The sequence below is a fragment of the Aquila chrysaetos genome, unplaced genomic scaffold (assembly GCF_900496995.4).
Source record: "Aquila chrysaetos chrysaetos unplaced genomic scaffold, bAquChr1.4, whole genome shotgun sequence".
NCBI classification, from domain to species: Eukaryota; Metazoa; Chordata; class Aves; order Accipitriformes; family Accipitridae; genus Aquila; species Aquila chrysaetos.
In genome coordinates this window covers 75,497-91,734 of record NW_024470387.1, presented here as the reverse complement: position 1 = coordinate 91,734, position 16,238 = coordinate 75,497, and the positions used below count along the sequence as shown (strand labels likewise).

Genomic DNA, 16,238 nt, shown 5'->3' with positions numbered 1-16,238 from the left:
GATGGGGGTCACGGGCGGTGGCGGGGGACGGGCAGAGCCCATCCCCCGCCACCGCCCGCGACCCCCATCCCTGCCAAATGGAGAGATGCTTTGGCACTGGACCCCCATGGTGAGGGAAGCCTCGCTGGAGGCTGGGAGGGGGGGGGGGTCCAGGCACATTTAACCCCTTTACCAGCCCCCGAGGGCTGCTGTAGCCCCCAGCCGCAAACTCCCCTTTTAGCAAGGGGGCTGAGCCCTACAGAACTCACCCAGCTCAGACCCACCGGGAACTTTGCTCGGACAAAACCGCAGGCAGGAGCAGTGCCCGGTGCTGCCAGGCTCCCTGCCAGCGGGGCTGGGGCTCGTTTTATGGCTAAGTCACCTTTCATCCCTCGAGTGAAGGTCATTGGGGTCCAAGGTGGGGGTACAAGCAGCCCTCGAGGACAGACAGACCCCAGGAGTGGGTGTCCTCACCCTGGAAGACTGGCCAGCGACCGGCTGACCACCGTCCCCTGCCCAGGGAGCCCCGCTGGCAGAGTGGGTCTGGGCTGTCCCCGTGGGCTTATGGTGATGCCCCGTGGGTCCAGTTTGCTGCTGTCCGCCCCAGCTCCGTGCTGGACCCTTCCCATGGGGATGCCACGGGCACACTTGCAGTGCTGGGGACCCCCATCATCCCACCGGGGCAGCCACCCCAGGACCCTCTGCCAGTGCAGGAAGAATGACCCAGCCCAGCGCTGTGGACAGTCCTTTATTTCTCCAGCCTGTACAGGGGCGGCGCCTGACCCGCAGGCACCGTGCAGCAGCCAGGATGAGGGGGCACATGGCCAGGGGGTCTCCCTTGGGCAGCCACATGCCCCCCAGGGGACACGGAGGTATCGGGGCCAGGCAAGGCACAGCCGGGAAGGGCTCGGTGGGGAGCAGCAAGGCACCCCCTGGCAGGGTGGGGGCAGCTGTCCCAGCCCCTCCTCTACGCCCCGCAGACCCCCCACCGCGCATGGCACAAGGGTCCCTACCCCCCCATGCCACCCCTGTGCCGGCGTGCAGCACACTCCCTGAGAAGCAATGCCCGTGCGGCTCCATGGCAAGGCACGAGCCGGAGCCGGGGGGGGACCCAGCGCCCCACGGCAGCGCCGTGTCCGGCAGACATGGTCAAGAGCAGTGGCCCACGGCGCAGCCAGCGCAGTGGGGCTCCGGGCACGGGCTCCCCCCGTGCCCCTCGGCCCCACGTGGGCAGCACGCTTGGCCGTGATGGTGCCGGGGCACGATGCCCACCGTCCCCGGGGCTGCGGCGAGGCTCAGGGCGTGCCGGACAGGTCGTAGCGGTAGGTGGTGATGGTGCAGTTAACCAGGCGGCCGTAGGCGGTGGGCAGGACATAGCGGCGGTGCCGGCGGAAGCCCAGGCGCTCGTAAAGGGCGCGAGCCTCGTGCTGCAGCATCAGCGTGTTGAGCACCACGGCCCTGCAGCCGCGCTGCCGCGCGAAGGCCAGCGCGGTGCGACCCAGCGCCGTGGCGATGCCCAGGCCCCGGTAATCCTTCCGCACCGACATCCTTTTCAATGCCAGCTCCCCGTCGGCACCGTCGTCGGCCGGTCGCACGCCCACCGTGCCCACCACCCTCTCGTCCGCCTCGGCCACCCAGAACCGGGCGCCGGCGCTTTCGGCGTAGGCGGCCCCGATGTCCCGCAGGTCGTCCCCGAGGCAGCGGTCGATGTAGGTGCTCCAGGCGCAGCCCAGGAGGTGCCGGGCCAGGGCCAGCAGCAGGGTGAGGGCCAGGACGGGCAGCAGCAGGGAGCGGGCACTGGCTAGCAGCAGGCAGAAGGTGCAGCCCAGCGCCAGCAGCGCCCAGGGCTGCCGCAGCACGTGCAGGCACAGCGCCGGCGCGTACTCGCTCATGCCGGTGGCGAAGACCTCCCGCACCGCCTCGTAGTCTTCCTCGCGGTACGGCCGGATCCGGTACTCCACCATGGTGAGCGCTGGGGTGGGAATGGTGGGGAGGGATGCTCAGCCCTGGCAGGTGACCCCCGTCGCTGGGGCAGGCTCGGGGGTCCCGTGGAGCCGGTGAGGCCCCGCTGCCTGTGGGGCCGGGCCAGTGTGGGCAGGGAACCGGCTGCCCCCAGCCTCACAGACCCCCCCCCAGCCCACAGACATCCCCCCCCAGACTCCCCCTTGCACCCCACGGGCTTGTCCTAACCCCCCCTGTCCCCCAAAGGACCCTTCCCCAGCACACCCAGGAGTGACGCCGCACACCTCCCCATGAGTCCACCCCCCTTGCACCCCGTGGGCCCCCTCAGCCCCCCCGGGACCCTCCCAGCACCCCCAGACCCCCCCAGTGCCCCCATGCCCCGAGCATCCCCCAAACCCCCAGTGCCCCTATGCCCCCAGCACCCCCGGACCCCCCCCAGTGCCCGCATGCTCCCGGCACCCCCATGACCCCATCACCCCCCGGACCCCCCCCCCCAGTGCCCCCATGCTCCCAGCACCCCCCAGAACCCCCCCCCAGGGCCCCCATGCGCCCAGCACCCCCCAGAACCCCCCCAGTGCTCTCAGCATCCCCCGGACCGCCCCAGTGCCCCCATTCCCCTAGCACCCCCGGACACCCCCCAGTGCCCCCATGCCCCCAGCACCCCCCAGAAGCCCCAGCACCCCCCAAAACCCCCATGCTCCCAGCAACACCCCGGACCCCCCCCCAGTGCCCCCCCCGCTCCTCCTGCACCCCCCGCCCGCACCCGCGCCGCCACCAGCGCCCGCCTGACGCTTACGGGACTCGCGGCCCATTGGCCGCTGCCCCTTCCGGGGGCACGCCCCTCCCGCCGCCACGAACCAATAGGCGCCCAGAGAGGGGCGGCGGGGGCTGACCCGCGGAGGAGACGGGGTGACGCCGGCGGGCGGGACAGCTGGTCACGTGGATTGGACCTGGTTGGGGGGGGGCAGGCTGGGCGCGCTGTCGGGGCGGAGCAAAGGGGCGGGGCCAGGGCGTGGAGGCGGAGCCTCCGCTGCGGAGGCGCCATAGACCTTCAGGGCAAGGGCGTGGCACAGGGTGGGCGGGGCCTCACGAGGGGCGGAGCTTGCTGGAAGCCGCGGGCCGGGACAGGATCCGTCCCCATCCCATCCCCACCGATCCCCGGGGCTGGGGCAGGATCTGTTCCCATTCCATCGCCACCGACCTCTAGGTTGGGACAGGATCCGTCCCCATCTCATCCCCACCGACCCCCAGGGCTGGGGCAGGATCTGTCCCCGTCCCATCCCCACCAACACCTTGGGCCAGGCTGGGACGTGGGGCAGGATCCATCCCCATCCCATCCCCACCGACCCCCGGGGTGAGACAGGATCCATCCCCATCCCCACTGACCCCCGGGCCGGGGCAGGATCCGTCCCCTTGACAGAGGCCCAGCAGCAGACGCGGAGGCAGCACAGCCAACTTTACTGGAAGGCGTCCCGCACAGCGGCGACGCCGGGAGCACCTGCTCCGGATCCGGCCCCCCGCGGGCCCCCGCACCTTCCCGGCCCCGCCGACAGCATGGGCTCCAGCCCCCGGCCCCCGCGCCGAGCCCGCGGCCCCGGGGCAGCCCCCCGGTCAGGGCGCACGGCGGTGGGCACGAAGACGGCGCAGGCGCTGGCGCCGCAGCCGCAGCACCAGGTCGGGGGGCAGGTGGGCCCCCCCCGGGCAGCCGCCCCCGCAGCCGCTGCCGCCGTTCCCGGGCCAAGTGGAAGCTGCAGGGCGTGGGCACGTTCTCGTAGGAGACGCGGCAAGGCTGCGTGGCCGCCTCGTAGCCCTCGGCCCGTGCTGTCACCTCGTACTCGCCCGGGTTCAGCAGCCGCCAGTAGTCCCCGTCGAAAGCTGCGACAGCGGGACGGGTGCCGCCGGGGGCGTTGGTGCTGCCGCACGCCTATCCCTAGCCCGGGCCCTTGTCCTCTTCCCCGTCGCTGCCCCCATCCCCATCCCATTCAGATCCCCAATCCTTTTCCCATCCCCATCCCCAACCTCACCTCAGCCCCATCTCCATCCCCCAGCCCATTCTTGTCCCCATCCCATCCCCATTCTCATCCTACTTCCATTCCCATCCCCATCCCACCCCATCCCTGTCCCCGTCCCCATCCCCATCCCCATTTCCATCCCCATTCCTTTCCCTCTCCCCATCCCATCCCCATTCCCATCCCCTCCCTACCCCATTCCCAACTCCATCCTCTCCCCAACCACATTCTTGTCCCCATCCCTATTCCCAACCTTATCCCATTCCCATCCCCATCCCCACTTCCATCCCCTAATCCCATTCTGATCCCATCCCCACCCCCGTCCCACCGTACCCGTCCGGATGTCATGGTTGATGCCGTCTACAGAGATGATGGCATTGGCGATGCCCTGCTCCGTGTCTCTGTCCCGAACCACTCCCTTAATCCCGCGGTGCACCTGGGGACCGTGGGCCGGAGCGGGTGTCAGTGGGGTGGGTGTGTGTGCAGGCGGCACACACACACGTGTACACACGTGTGTGTGTGCCACACTTGGCACCGTGTGTGCCCAGACCCTGGTGTGGGGCACGGTGCCACGGCGCACGTGGCAGGCAGCGCACACCCACTGCACCGGCGTGCTACGGATGGCACATGCATGCCAGGCGCATGAACCCTCACGCCCCTGCCACATGTGGTGTGCACGAGCCTGGGTGCCCTGTGGGCTGCACACGTGTGAGGTGCACGTCTGCACTGCACGGGGGCACGTGCCCCCCCCCCCCCCAGCATGGAGCACACATGTGCTGCAGGTCACACACATGCCTCACACACCAAGCCCATGCTCCATGCCTGGGGAGGGGGTGCAGAGGGACATGGAGCTTCGGGGGTGTTTGGGGACCCCCCCCCAAGCTGTGTCCTGCTGCTATCTTCTCGGCCCCTGCTGAAACCCTGACCCCTCAGTGCCCACGTCCACTGTGCGACCCCGCAGCATGTGTGTGTCCCCCCCCAGGACCATGGTGCCACCCGGGGGGGTCCCCATCTCTGACCTGCTCCATATAGAGCAGCAGGGACTCCCGGTTGTTCTCCCACTCGGCCGGCAGCTCGGAGGCATGCGGGAATTTGTCGCAGGAGAGCTCCACCGTGATCTCAAAGCAGTTAGTGTGCAGGTAGCTGAAGTCGTTCATGCCTGTGCAGGATGGGGTGGGGGTGTCAGGGGGTCCCCAGCCACCACCACCCCTTCCACCCCGCCCCAGCCCCCCACTCACTGCCAGGCACCGTGTGCCAGTTGGCCCCATTGATGATGTTGCCGAAGCGGGTGAAGTCGTCGTAGTGGCAGAGTCGCCGCTCCCTCGCTGGCCATGGCCAGGTTGGAGGTGGCGTAGACGGTGGCCAGCCAGCGGAAGACCCCATCGTCGGCGGTCGGGGTCAGCTCCTGCGCCTTCCAGTAAGTGCGGGTCATGTCGAAGGGGTAGGTGACCACCAGCTCCCCCCCGTGCAGGTTGGCACTCAGCACGAAGGGGTACCGCTGCATCCAGTCGATCACTGCCCGCGTCTCGGGGGCCACCTGGGGGGGGACCCATGTCAGAGGGGGCCGTGGCAGGTCCCGGCGATGAACCCCCCGCTGGGCTGGGGGAAAGGCTCCCATTGCCCCCTCTTTAGGGCGCACGGCCGAGACCCCGGGGGTCTGTCCCCAGCACAGCCCGCCCACGGGTGGGCATCACCCAGGTGCGCTGGGGCAGGAGGAGGGGTGGGTTTCGGGGTGCCCGCGGGGCCGGGCTCACCGTGGCGTTGGCGAAGGTGTAGTACTCGGGGATGGGGATGTAATGGTTGGGGAACTCGTGGGGCACCAGGTCGTTGTCCTCGGCATCCCACAGCGCCGTGTTGAGGTCGGCAAAGTTGTGGTTGAGGTCGATGCCCTCGTAGGTCCAGCGGCCCATGGCCCAGCCCGACAGCTCCGAGCCCTGCCCGGGGGAACGGGGTCACCAGGGACTGGCGCCAGGACCGCCCCGCGGCGGGTCGGTGCTCAGCACCCCGGGGCCGGGCAGCCCGACCCTACCAGCTTGTAGGCGGTCTCGTAGCCGTCAGGGTTCATGGAGGGCAGGAGGTGGATGCGGGTCTCGGTGACCAGCTGCACCACGCGGGGGTTGCCCAGCCGAAACTCCCGGCACAGGTACTCCATCAGGTTGAGCAGCAGCTCCCGGCCCAGCACCTCATTGCCGTGCATCCCCGCCACGTAACGGAACTCCGGCTCGCCTGCCGGGCACAGCGCGTTGTGGCAGCGGGGGCCCCGGCCGCCCCGGTCCTCTATGCCCCATGCCAGCCTGGGCATCCCCGGTGACCCCGTCCCCCATCTGCCCACACCAGCTTGGGCATCCCCGGCCACCCCGTCCCCATCCTGCACCAGCCTGGATGTCCCTGGCCACCCCAGCTGTCACCTCCCCTCCCTGCCCCAGAGCCGCAGGGCACCTACCCACTTCGTGCTGCCCAGGGTTGTCGGAGATCTCCATGACGTACATCTTGAGGCCGAGGTAGCTCTTCCCGATGCTGTAGACGCGGGTGATGTCAGGGCACTCGTCGTTCACCCGCTTCATCAGCTGGCAAGGGCACAGCGCTCTGGGTCAGGGTCCGCAGGCACCCCGGGGGTGCAAAGACCCCCTACCCCATGCCGGGGTGCCCGCAGGGGTGTGAACCCCCCCCCGCCCCACGCCAGGGCTGCAGGGCAGGCACCTTTCTCATCTCCTTGTAGTTGTGATGGCGGAAATCCAGCTTGTCGGTGGGCAGGGGCTGGCTCTGCCAGGTGTAGATGTTGTTCGGGTCTGCAGGGAGCCGGGCGGGCACAGAGGGGACAAGGTGGGGGACATGGTCAGAGATCTCGGGACGTGAGAACAATCCGGACCCCAGCCCTGGGGTCGGCCCCGGCAGAGTGTGCCCGTCCCGGGCGCTCATGGGTCGGGGCGAGGGGCAGCAGGCAGCAGGCACCCACCTGGCAGCGGGCAGCCCAGGACCTCTGCCCGCAGGCAGATAGTGCCGTTCTGGAACCAGGTCTGGGGGTTGATGCGCAGGTAACGTGCCACCACCGGCGAGGGCAGCAGGTTGAGCACCGGCGTCTCGGGGTCCTTGTTCCCGGGGAAGACCTGGGAGGGGGGATGGATGGATGCAGCCCCTGCGGGTCCCTGTGCCGCGGGGGGACCCGTCCGGGGGCTGTGGGGCAGGGGACTGCTGCAGCAGAGCCGTGCACCGGGGCCCAAAGGGTTACAGGCGCCGCAGCCACTTCCAGCCCTGGCCTCCCCTGGCCCCCCTCCAGCCCCTAATGAGGAGCAGACACAGGGCTGACTGGGGGGGGGGGGCTGAGCCCGGCACCGGCACCGCAGAGGAACCAGAGCCCCAACAGTGCCACAGGGCCTGGGGTGCCCGTGCTGCTGCTCTGCTCCCCAAACCCGTCACCCCAGCACTCAGGGGGGAGGGTCCCCAGCACGGTCCCCAGGTATGAGCACAGGGACCCCCAAACCCAACCCTGGCACGGCCCTGGCACAGGGACCCCAAACCCACAAACCTGCAGCTGGCACGGCCCTGGCACAGGGACCCCCAGACCCGCCGCCAGCATAGGGACCCCCACACCCGCCCCGGCACAGCCCTGGCACAGGGACCCCGAGCACCGGTGCCTGGGCTGGCCGTGGGAGCAGCGTGGCCGGCTCTGGCAGGTCCCAGCCCCAGCAGCCCCCACGTCTCGAGCCTCCCCGCACACACGTGTGCACACACCGGCGTGCTTGCACACACCCCCTCCGTCCTCGTGCACACGTGTGACCCTGCGTGCGCAGCACTCACAGGCATGCACCCGAGCACCAGGCTGCCGTGTTCGCCTTTGGGCACAGCCAGCCGTGCCACGCAGCGCCGTGCCCCCGCCGCGCTCACGCGTGGGCACTGGGGGAGCCTGGCAGGCGGCAGCCGGGGACAAGCAGCCTTTGTGCCTGGTGCCCGGTGGGGGGGAGCGCTGGAGGATGCTCAAGGGTGGGGAGGCCAAAGGCAACAGAGCTGGGTCCCAGCCCAGTGCCAGCCGGCACGGTTAACCCCCCCGGCACGATTAATCCCCTGGCATGGTTAATTCCCTGTGCCCTCGCTCTGCTCGGGGAGCCGGGCGGGCTGGGGGTGCCAGGAGGTCCTCAATCCCACCGCCCCTGCCTCAATCCCATCCTGCAGGCACCTACCGCCTCCTCGGTGCCGTTGCGGCACGGCTGCCACGTGTGCGTGTCATTGCTGACCTGGACTTTGTAGGACGTCACCCAGTCGTACCTGCATGGGGAAGAGGGTCAGCGGGGTCCCGGACCGCCCCCCCCCAGTCCCCCCGGGGCTGGCCCCGCCCGGCGCCTTACGTCCAGATGGAGTTGAGCCCCTGCGTGATGACGCCGGTGAAGTTGGTGAGCCGGCGGGCATCCACCTCCAGCCACTGCTCTGTGTCCTCCTGCCCCGCACACCAGCCGCCGTCATAGAAGTCCCCGTCGTAGAGCCCCGACTGCGGGTGGTGTGGGGGGTGTCAGAGACGGGAAGGGGACGCAGGACCCTACCTGGCACACGTCCCCACCGCCTGCGTGCCCTCGGCCCTGCTGTGCCCCGATGGCAGCGGCACGGCACCGGCACCAGGATGGTGCTCCGAGCTGCACAGGCACTAATTGGCTGGGGGACCAAGTCTGGGGTTTAATGGGACCCTTCAAGGGGCCATGGCAGAGGCCCCCCCAATCAAACATGGAGATGGACGTGGTGCTGCTGGCAGGCCTGCTCCTACTGGCCACGGTGGGATGGAGGGGTTCATGCTGGAGAGCCCCTGCTACACATATGCCATTCACACGCCATACATACACTGCATTTGCCATGCACACAGCACACACGTGCCACACGCGTGCCAAACATCACACAAATGCCACGCACACGCGTCCTACCTGGATGTTGAGGCGCCCGCGGTGAGCGCCCAGGCCATAGCGCTTGTCGCTGGAGGCTCGGAGCTGGGAGTCCAGCACCCGCAGGGACTCCAGCCCCAGGGGGGGGCACTCTGGGGGCAGAGCAGAGGGGGCTGGGCTCGCTCAGAGACCCCCACGCACGGCTGCCCCCACACAGGTGGCCCTCCCCAAGGGCTGCCCATCTCCGTGAGCCCAGGGGCAATGCCTGGCACCTCCCGTGCCACGCCGTGCCGTGCCATGCCGCGGGACATGCGCCTGCCCGGCAAGGAGCAGCAGCCCTGCCTGCGCCGGCTCCCTGCCTGCTGCCCACCCTGGCTCCGCTCCCAGGCTCTGCGGGGCCAGACCCAAACACATGGGTGAGACCCCAAGCTCCAGCCCCCGGCGCAGGAATGCAGCCAGGCCCCGTGGCCGCGGCCATGACCACAGCCGGGGCAAAGCCTGCTCCGTGTCAGGCAAACCCTGCTCCGTGTCATGCAAACCCCACTCTGCGTCACGCAAACCCCACTCCCCGTCACGCAGAGGGGCAGGGAGGACAGCAGATGTGTGTGGGGGAGCCCTGCCAGCGTCCCCCTCCCCACTGCAGGATGGGTGTGTGTCCACACACGCGTGTGCGCGTGCATGCATGTGCACAGTTTGCAGGGGGTGTTTCTGTGCTGTCACACGCCGGGTGCGTGCATAGCGTTGCCGGTTGTGGGTGTGCATGTGTGACAGCGCAGGGGCCACGCGTGTGTGACGGCATGTGCGCAGCCAGGGTGACAGCTGTGTGTCCCCCCCAGCGGGGGGAAGGGGCTGGGGCCGTTCCCCACATACGTGGGTGCACGTGCCGAGGCGTGCGGGTGTGCACCCCAGCACCGAGCACCCGGCTCACGCTGGACTCGGTGCGCGTGAGCGGTGTGGAGGTGTGGGCACAGCGTGGAGGCGTGTGCACATGCGTGTGTGCCTGTGTGGCCCCACAGGTCCCCGTGCCCCGTCCCCTGGCGCTGAGCATACATACGAGGCTCCTGTGGAGCAGCTGAGTCCTTGGCCGGAGCCTTCGGCTTCTTCTTCACCACTTTCTTCTTCACGACTTTAACCCGCACCAGCTTCTTCCTGGGCGCTGGGGCTGGAGACGGGCAAAGGGACCCCCAGGGTGGTGGGGTCTGGGGCCACCCACGCAGCACCCCGGAGCAGGAGCCTGTCGGCCCTCGGGGACCCACACATTCTTGCATTCCCCCCCCCCCCCCCCCCCCCCACTATCCCCAACGCTGATCAGGACACCCTGGGGCACCCCCTCACCCTACACAGGCTGCAGCACAGCCCCCAGCACACGCACATGCCCACACTGCACAAACACACAAATGCAAGTCGCACGCACACAGAAAGTGCACAAATGCAGACGCGCACACACAAGAGTGCACACTCACACGCGCTGATGCAGATACACACACAAACCACACGCATGTCCATACTTGCATGCACACACGCTCACACAGCCACACACACACCCGTGCACATACACTTTAAGCCACTCCCCTCCACACACACTTTTGTGCACACACATTCCTCTGCACGCAGCCGTGCACACACACACACAGTTATGCACGCATCCCTGCACACACAGAGTTGTGCGCATACAGCCCTGCACACACACACAGCCGTGCGCACACAAACCCCTGCACACGGAGCTGAGCACACACACACAGATTTGTGCACACACACCCCTGCACACGGAGCTGAGCACACACACACAGATTTGTGCACACACACCCCTGCACACGGAGCTGAGCACACACACACAGATTTGTGCACACACACCCCTGCACACGGAGCTGAACACACACACACAGATTTGTGCACACACACACACACACACACACACACACTTGTGCACACACGGAGCCGCACGCGCACACACACACTCCCCCGCAGGCACACGGAGCCGTGCACACGGGTGTGCGCGCACACACTCACAGCTCAGCCCCCCCCCCCCCGCCCCCCGCGGCTCCTACCTTTGGCCCCGGGGCCCCCCTCCTTCAGCCTCCCGCGCTCGGGGGGGCCGGGGCTGGAGGCCCCCCCCCCCCGCCGCGCCTTTCGGGGGGGCGGCCGTGGTGCTTTTGGAGGTGCTCGCCCCGCCGCCTTGGGGGGGGCCGGCGGTGGTGCCCTTCGGGGGGGCCGCAGCCGCCGCCGTGCTCCTCGGGGGGGCCGCCCCGGTGCCTTCGGGGGGTCCCGTCGCGGTGCCTCCCGGCGCAGCCCCCGCGGGGGCGCCCATCCCCGTGGCGTCGGGGCGGCCGGGCTCGGCGGGGGCGGCCGCCAGCCCGCGGGGGCGGGGGGGGGTTGCCGGGGGGCGCCGCCCGGGCGGGGGGCGGCGGGGGGATCAGCAGCAGCAGCGGCAGCAGCAGGGCGAGTGGCAGCCCCGGCATGGCCGCGGCGGAGCGGAGCGGAGCGGCCCCCGGCCCTGCCTGCACCGGCCCTGCCTGCACCGGCCCTCCCCCGCCGTTCTCGCCGCCCCTCTCCGCCCCCGTCCCCCCGCCCGCTCCCGCCTGGCCGGGACCCCCGGGGCCGGGGGGGGGGGACGACACACACCGGGCGCTCGGGGCCGTGGCGGAGCCGGGCCGGTCACGCACGCTCCCACCCCCGGGGCCCCCCGGTGGGCTCCCACCCCCCGCGCTGAGCCCGCCGCTGCCCCCCAACAGGCAGAGTGCCTCTGCCCGCTCTGCCGGGCCGGGCAGGGGTCCCGCCGGGCTGCCCGGGGGTCTGCGGAGGTGTTGGGTAACACTGTCCACCCCCCCCCCCGTGTGACCAGCTGCTCCGAAAGCCCCCTCGAACAGGGGACACCGCGTCCAGCCTGCTCACCCTGCGGTCCTTGCACCGTGTCCCCACTATGTCCCTGCTGTCCCCAGGACCCTGCAGCGTCCCCACTGTCCTTGCACTGTCCCCACCATGTCCCCACTGTCCTTGCACCATGTCCCCACCATGTCCCTGCTGTCCCTAGGACCCTGCAGTGTCCCCACTGTCCTTGCACCATGTCCCCACCATGTCCCTGCTGTCCCCAGCACCCTACTGTGTCCCCACCATGTCCCTGCTGTCCTTGCACTGTGTCCCCACCATGTCCTGGCTGTCCCCAGCACTGTACAGTGTCCCTGCTGTCCTTACACCCTGCAGCGTTCCCACCACCCTTGCACTGTGTTCCCACTGTCCCCAGCACCCCCCAATGTCCCCGCTGTCCCACCACAGCCAGCGTCTGACCCTGCTCCCAGGGCTGAAGGGGAGCAGCCACCCAGCACCCCGGGACTGATTGTGCCGGCAGCCCCCAGCACCGCTGTGCAGGGGAGGGGGCTGCTGGGCACAGGCAGGTTGAGGCCCCAGGGGACGGATCCTGCCGGGTCGTGGCCACTCACTGGCCCAGGTCCCACGGGAAACCCACGGTCCCTTCCTCCATACGTGCAGCAATGTGCCGGGGTGCCAGGCTGCGGCCAGGGGGCTGCGGGGTGACAGGGCACAGGGCTGGCGGGTGCCCACCATCCCCTGGCGCTGCCGGTGTCTCTGGCAGGGAATGTGCCCCAGCTCTGCAGGGCTGTTCCCACAGCGGTGCCTGCCCATGGGGTTTCGCCATCACCCTTGCCGGAATGCCTGAGCTGATTACACAGCAGTTCTGGGAGCAAAACCCTCCCTGGCTGGGATCAGCTGCTTGGCATGTTCCCCCCCAGCTCGCTCCCGCTCCCCCCGGGCCATCCTGGGTGGCCGAGGCTGCACCCTGTGCCAGGGTGGGCACACCGTTGGCCCTGTGCCGTGCTCCCCTGGCCCCCGCCTGCTCCCGGCCCCGGCTCCCCACTGCCAGGAGACCCCGAGCGCTTCCCAGCCCAATGCGGCCACGCTCACAGCCAAGGCGGCCGGAGGCAGCTGGAGAGGGTCAGCCCTTTCCCACAGCGACTGCAGGGAGGGCTGTGAGGGGCTCCGCCATCCCCTGCCTCGCCGCAGCCGTCAATGCCGCCGGCCGAGCCCGGGGACCCGGGAGGCCCCGTGAGCCGCCTGCACGCAGCAGAGTCTGTCCGGCCTTCGCAGCCAAGTCCCGGCATAGAGCAGGCGCCGAGCAGAGAGATCCAGCCGTGGCCTCCAGCCCTGCCAGGCGACGGGGATACCCTGCCCGGTGCTCTGCCCGGGAGGGACCCCCGGGGAAGGTGGTGCCCGCAGTGCCCAGAGCCCCAGGGCATCCCCGGTGGGACTGTGGGAGCGGGGCATCGGGGGGCACGGGCAGTGCCAAAACGCCGTGCCAGCACCGCGGCAGGCGTGAGCAGGCCCTGCCGTGCCCCAGGTCACCTCCTTGCCCTGCCTGCCCCCCAGCTGAAGCCCGCGGTGAGGTTTGAGGTGTGTGCCATGCCGGAGCCGCTGGCTGGGCAGTGCTGGACTCGCTTCCCCATGCAGGCAGTGCTAGCCTCGGCACTGCCCGGGCTGCCGCCATGGGGAAAGAGCGAAGCACCACAAGGACAGAGGTGTGGGCAGGGATCGGCAGGTCGGTGGGGTGCCCAGGGTGGGAGGTGGGGGTCCGGGTCAGGGTGCCCAGGGGCCTCTGTCCCACCGAGGGGGAAGGACTCTGGGTCCTGCCTCTCCCCCCACCCTGAGCAGGATCCTCTAAAAAGCCACGACGCTGCTGCTGGCACTGCCGCCAGCCTCCCATGAGCTCATTTTCCACCCCAAAAGGACTTTTGCGGCCTGACTTTTACTTCTTTTATTGGGATTTTCTACAGCCTCCAGCACAGGGCTGGGCCGAGGGGGTGGGAGGGAGCGGGCTGGGCTCGGGCCACTGGCACCCTTTGGTGGCAGCTCTGCGTTCACCCAGCTCGTGCCTGGCTGGAGCGGGCAGGGGAGTGGAGCTGGTCCCATCCCCATCCCCATCCCTGTGTCACGACCCGGACTGGACAGACCAGGGAGTCCTGTTGAATTCGAAATTCCCTCGGGCTAAATTAAGGTGAAAGGACACCAAACGATCAGTTAAAGATTTTATTCATGACAGAAGCAAACTGAACTGGGGAGGCATGATAGTAGGTGGGGGGGTTTCTCACAACAGGAATTGGCATAAGACTACTTCTGTAAACTGTGTAACCCCGGGGTAACCATATATATGAATTCGGGGAATAAGGAGATCCCTCCCGTTGAGTCAGGAGGTTAAGAGCAGACCCCCTTGCTTTATAGACCCCTCCTCAGAGAAGGGCCCAGGGGCAGCTGGATCCACTCCTAGTCCCGGACTTGGTCAACGGTTTTATGTCTTAAAGGGATGAGGTGTAGGGATTGTGGAAAAGGAAAGAGAGAACAAGACAGACAGAGAAAAAGAAAGAGAGAGGTTTCACCGGTCCTGGGTCCAGCGTTGGTCCAGTCAGCCGAGGGGTCCAGTCCCACTGGGCTTGCGCACCCGGGGCTTCAGTTTGTGTGCTTTTATCATCCTTGTCCCTCCTTCGGGCGGGCACTCCAACTCATTAGGCTAATGAGCAGTTTGTGAGCCTTTGGGCTTGGGGGTCGTTTGGCGAGTAACTTTCCCTTCCCTGGAGACGTGGCCATTGTTTGATCTTTGTATCAGAACAGCTTATCAGAACAGGGAGCTGCGCACCCTCCAGCACGCCCTCCCCCTCCTGTCGCTGATGTCTGCGCTGATGGGCTTTTCTTTTCACCTGGGGTTCCCTGCCTACAGGGTTCGTTGTTATGCAGAGTCCATCTTTAAGCATAACTCGCCCCACCACGACGTTTGAGACATTAACTCTTTCAGCCTCTCACACCCTGTCCCCCCCCCCCCGCCAGGTCCCTGCGGGGCTGTCCCACAGCCCGCCGCAGCCCGTGGCACTTGCAGCCAGCCCACGGTCCCCGGACCCCCAGGGGCCACGGAGGCAGCGGCAGGACTCGGGGCGGTGCGGGGGGGGCTCTGTGGCCACCCGGCTGCAGCCCTCCCGGGACGGGCCAGCACCAAGCAGGAGGGGTGCTGTGCTTGGCTGAGGGCGGGGAGTGGGACGGGTTCCTCCAGCCCTGTATCACCCAGGGATGCTCCTGCGGGACCGGGTCCTCCGTCCCAGCAGCGCCTGGGGATGCTCCTTCCCCATCACTGGCCAAAAGCAGGGGACGGCTGGGAGCGGGCTGGCGCTGGCGCGGGGCCCAGGCGTCTGGAGCGCAGGATGATGCTTTGTTTCACTCCAGAACATGGTTTAATGGGCATGGACGATGGTTGGACTCGATGATCTTGAAGGTCTTTTCCAACCTAAATGATTCTATGATTTATGCCGGTCTCTGGGGGCTGAATGGTGGGAAGGGTTTTGCTATGAGCTGAGGCATCTCCCGCATCCTGCCGAGGGCTCTGGAAAGGGCCCAGGAGGGGTGGCCGCCCTCGCTGGCGTGACTCAGCCTCCACGTGATGGGACTTTCTAGGTTTGCTGAAGACCTGGCACCTCTCCGCACCCTCCTGGCCGGGGTGCTGGGCGCAGCGCCTGGCTTTGAGGCAGGAGAGGCCAGCTAGGCTGGCCCTGCTCCCGGCTGCCCTGGGGGCCAAGGCACACAGCTCGGCAGGCTCCAGCGCTCCAATTTAGCCCCGCTCAGCACTTCCAGGGATGTTATGAATTTCCCCATGCAGCTTGGCTCGGAGTCAAGCCGGCTGCGTCCGCACTGCCGACTGCTGCCAGCTCCCGCTGCGGGAGAGGCCTTAAAGGCGCCATAGCCTGTCCCGGCAGAGATATTGCCAGACGGCTGCCGCAGCCCCCCCCCCCGGCACCCTGCAGCCGGAGCGGGGGCGGCAGCAGGGCCAAACCCACCGACTCGGCATTGGAGCTGGTGGCACCACTAGTGCTGGTGCTCCTGCGAAAGTCTGCTGATCTCCATAGGTGTGGAGAAGCCCCCCCAGGATCCCTAGTGACGGGGTGTCCCAAAACGGGGGGGGTTCTCTCTCGGCGTGGAATGGCTGAGCCCCATGTTCCCATGCTGGGTCCTGCAGCACCCTGCCCCTGGGGATGCCAGTGCCCGGCACCCGGTGCTGGTACTGCTGCCTGCCTGGCTTGCTGCCCCGAGCTGCCCCGGCATGGGGACCGCAGGCTGCCGCCGAGGTCAGGGCTGTCAGCCAAGGCAAACGCTTTGGCAGCAGCCAGGTCAGCCACAGGACTTGTGCCCAAACCACCCGGCAATGCCACATCCACCCAGCAGTGCCCAGTGGCTAAGTGCTTGGGTGCATGGGCCGGGTGAGGGGTCCCAGAGCTGGGCGAGGGGTCCCCAGGCCAGCCTGGCCCCATGTCTCCTTGTCCCTGTCCTGTGAGCATCCCATCCCACAGTGGGGGGACATGGGCTCTGTGGCAGACGGCGTGGAACAGAGCCCTCCTGCGTGCCCTGCGCTGGCAGGCATGGAGGTGGTGGCTGG

At 68.4% G+C, this 16,238-nt stretch overlaps 2 protein-coding genes across 3 annotated transcripts; both read right to left on the bottom strand.

Moving 5' to 3' along the window:
• Positions 1 to 711: 711 nt before the first annotated feature.
• LOC115338093 (probable N-acetyltransferase camello) lies at positions 712 to 2,812 on the bottom strand. Of its 2 annotated transcripts, none has more exons than XM_030006549.2 (2): positions 2,738 to 2,812; positions 712 to 1,951 (listed from the first exon to the last, which is right to left on the bottom strand). In XM_030006549.2, the coding sequence occupies exons 1-2, from the start codon at positions 2,751 to 2,753 to the stop codon at positions 1,275 to 1,277; spliced, it is 693 nt and encodes a 230-aa protein (XP_029862409.1). In that variant the 5' UTR covers positions 2,754 to 2,812; the 3' UTR covers positions 712 to 1,274. The 2 variants fall into 2 exon arrangements, with proteins under 2 accessions (XP_029862409.1, XP_029862408.1); XM_030006548.1 differs by having other exon boundaries at positions 2,705 to 2,753.
• A 679-nt stretch (positions 2,813 to 3,491) lies between these two features.
• On the bottom strand, positions 3,492 to 12,293 carry CPXM1 (carboxypeptidase X, M14 family member 1). Its single transcript, XM_030006522.1, is given in 17 exon segments — positions 3,492 to 3,642; positions 3,644 to 3,816; positions 4,284 to 4,386; positions 4,970 to 5,109; positions 5,189 to 5,270; positions 5,272 to 5,487; positions 5,705 to 5,884; positions 5,980 to 6,176; positions 6,394 to 6,517; positions 6,651 to 6,739; positions 6,907 to 7,057; positions 8,129 to 8,213; positions 8,294 to 8,433; positions 8,858 to 8,967; positions 9,870 to 9,977; positions 10,864 to 11,339; positions 12,253 to 12,293. Coding segments are annotated over 17 exon segments (2,505 nt in total). The 3' UTR covers positions 3,492 to 3,552.
• Between the last annotated feature and the right edge of the window lie 3,945 nt (positions 12,294 to 16,238).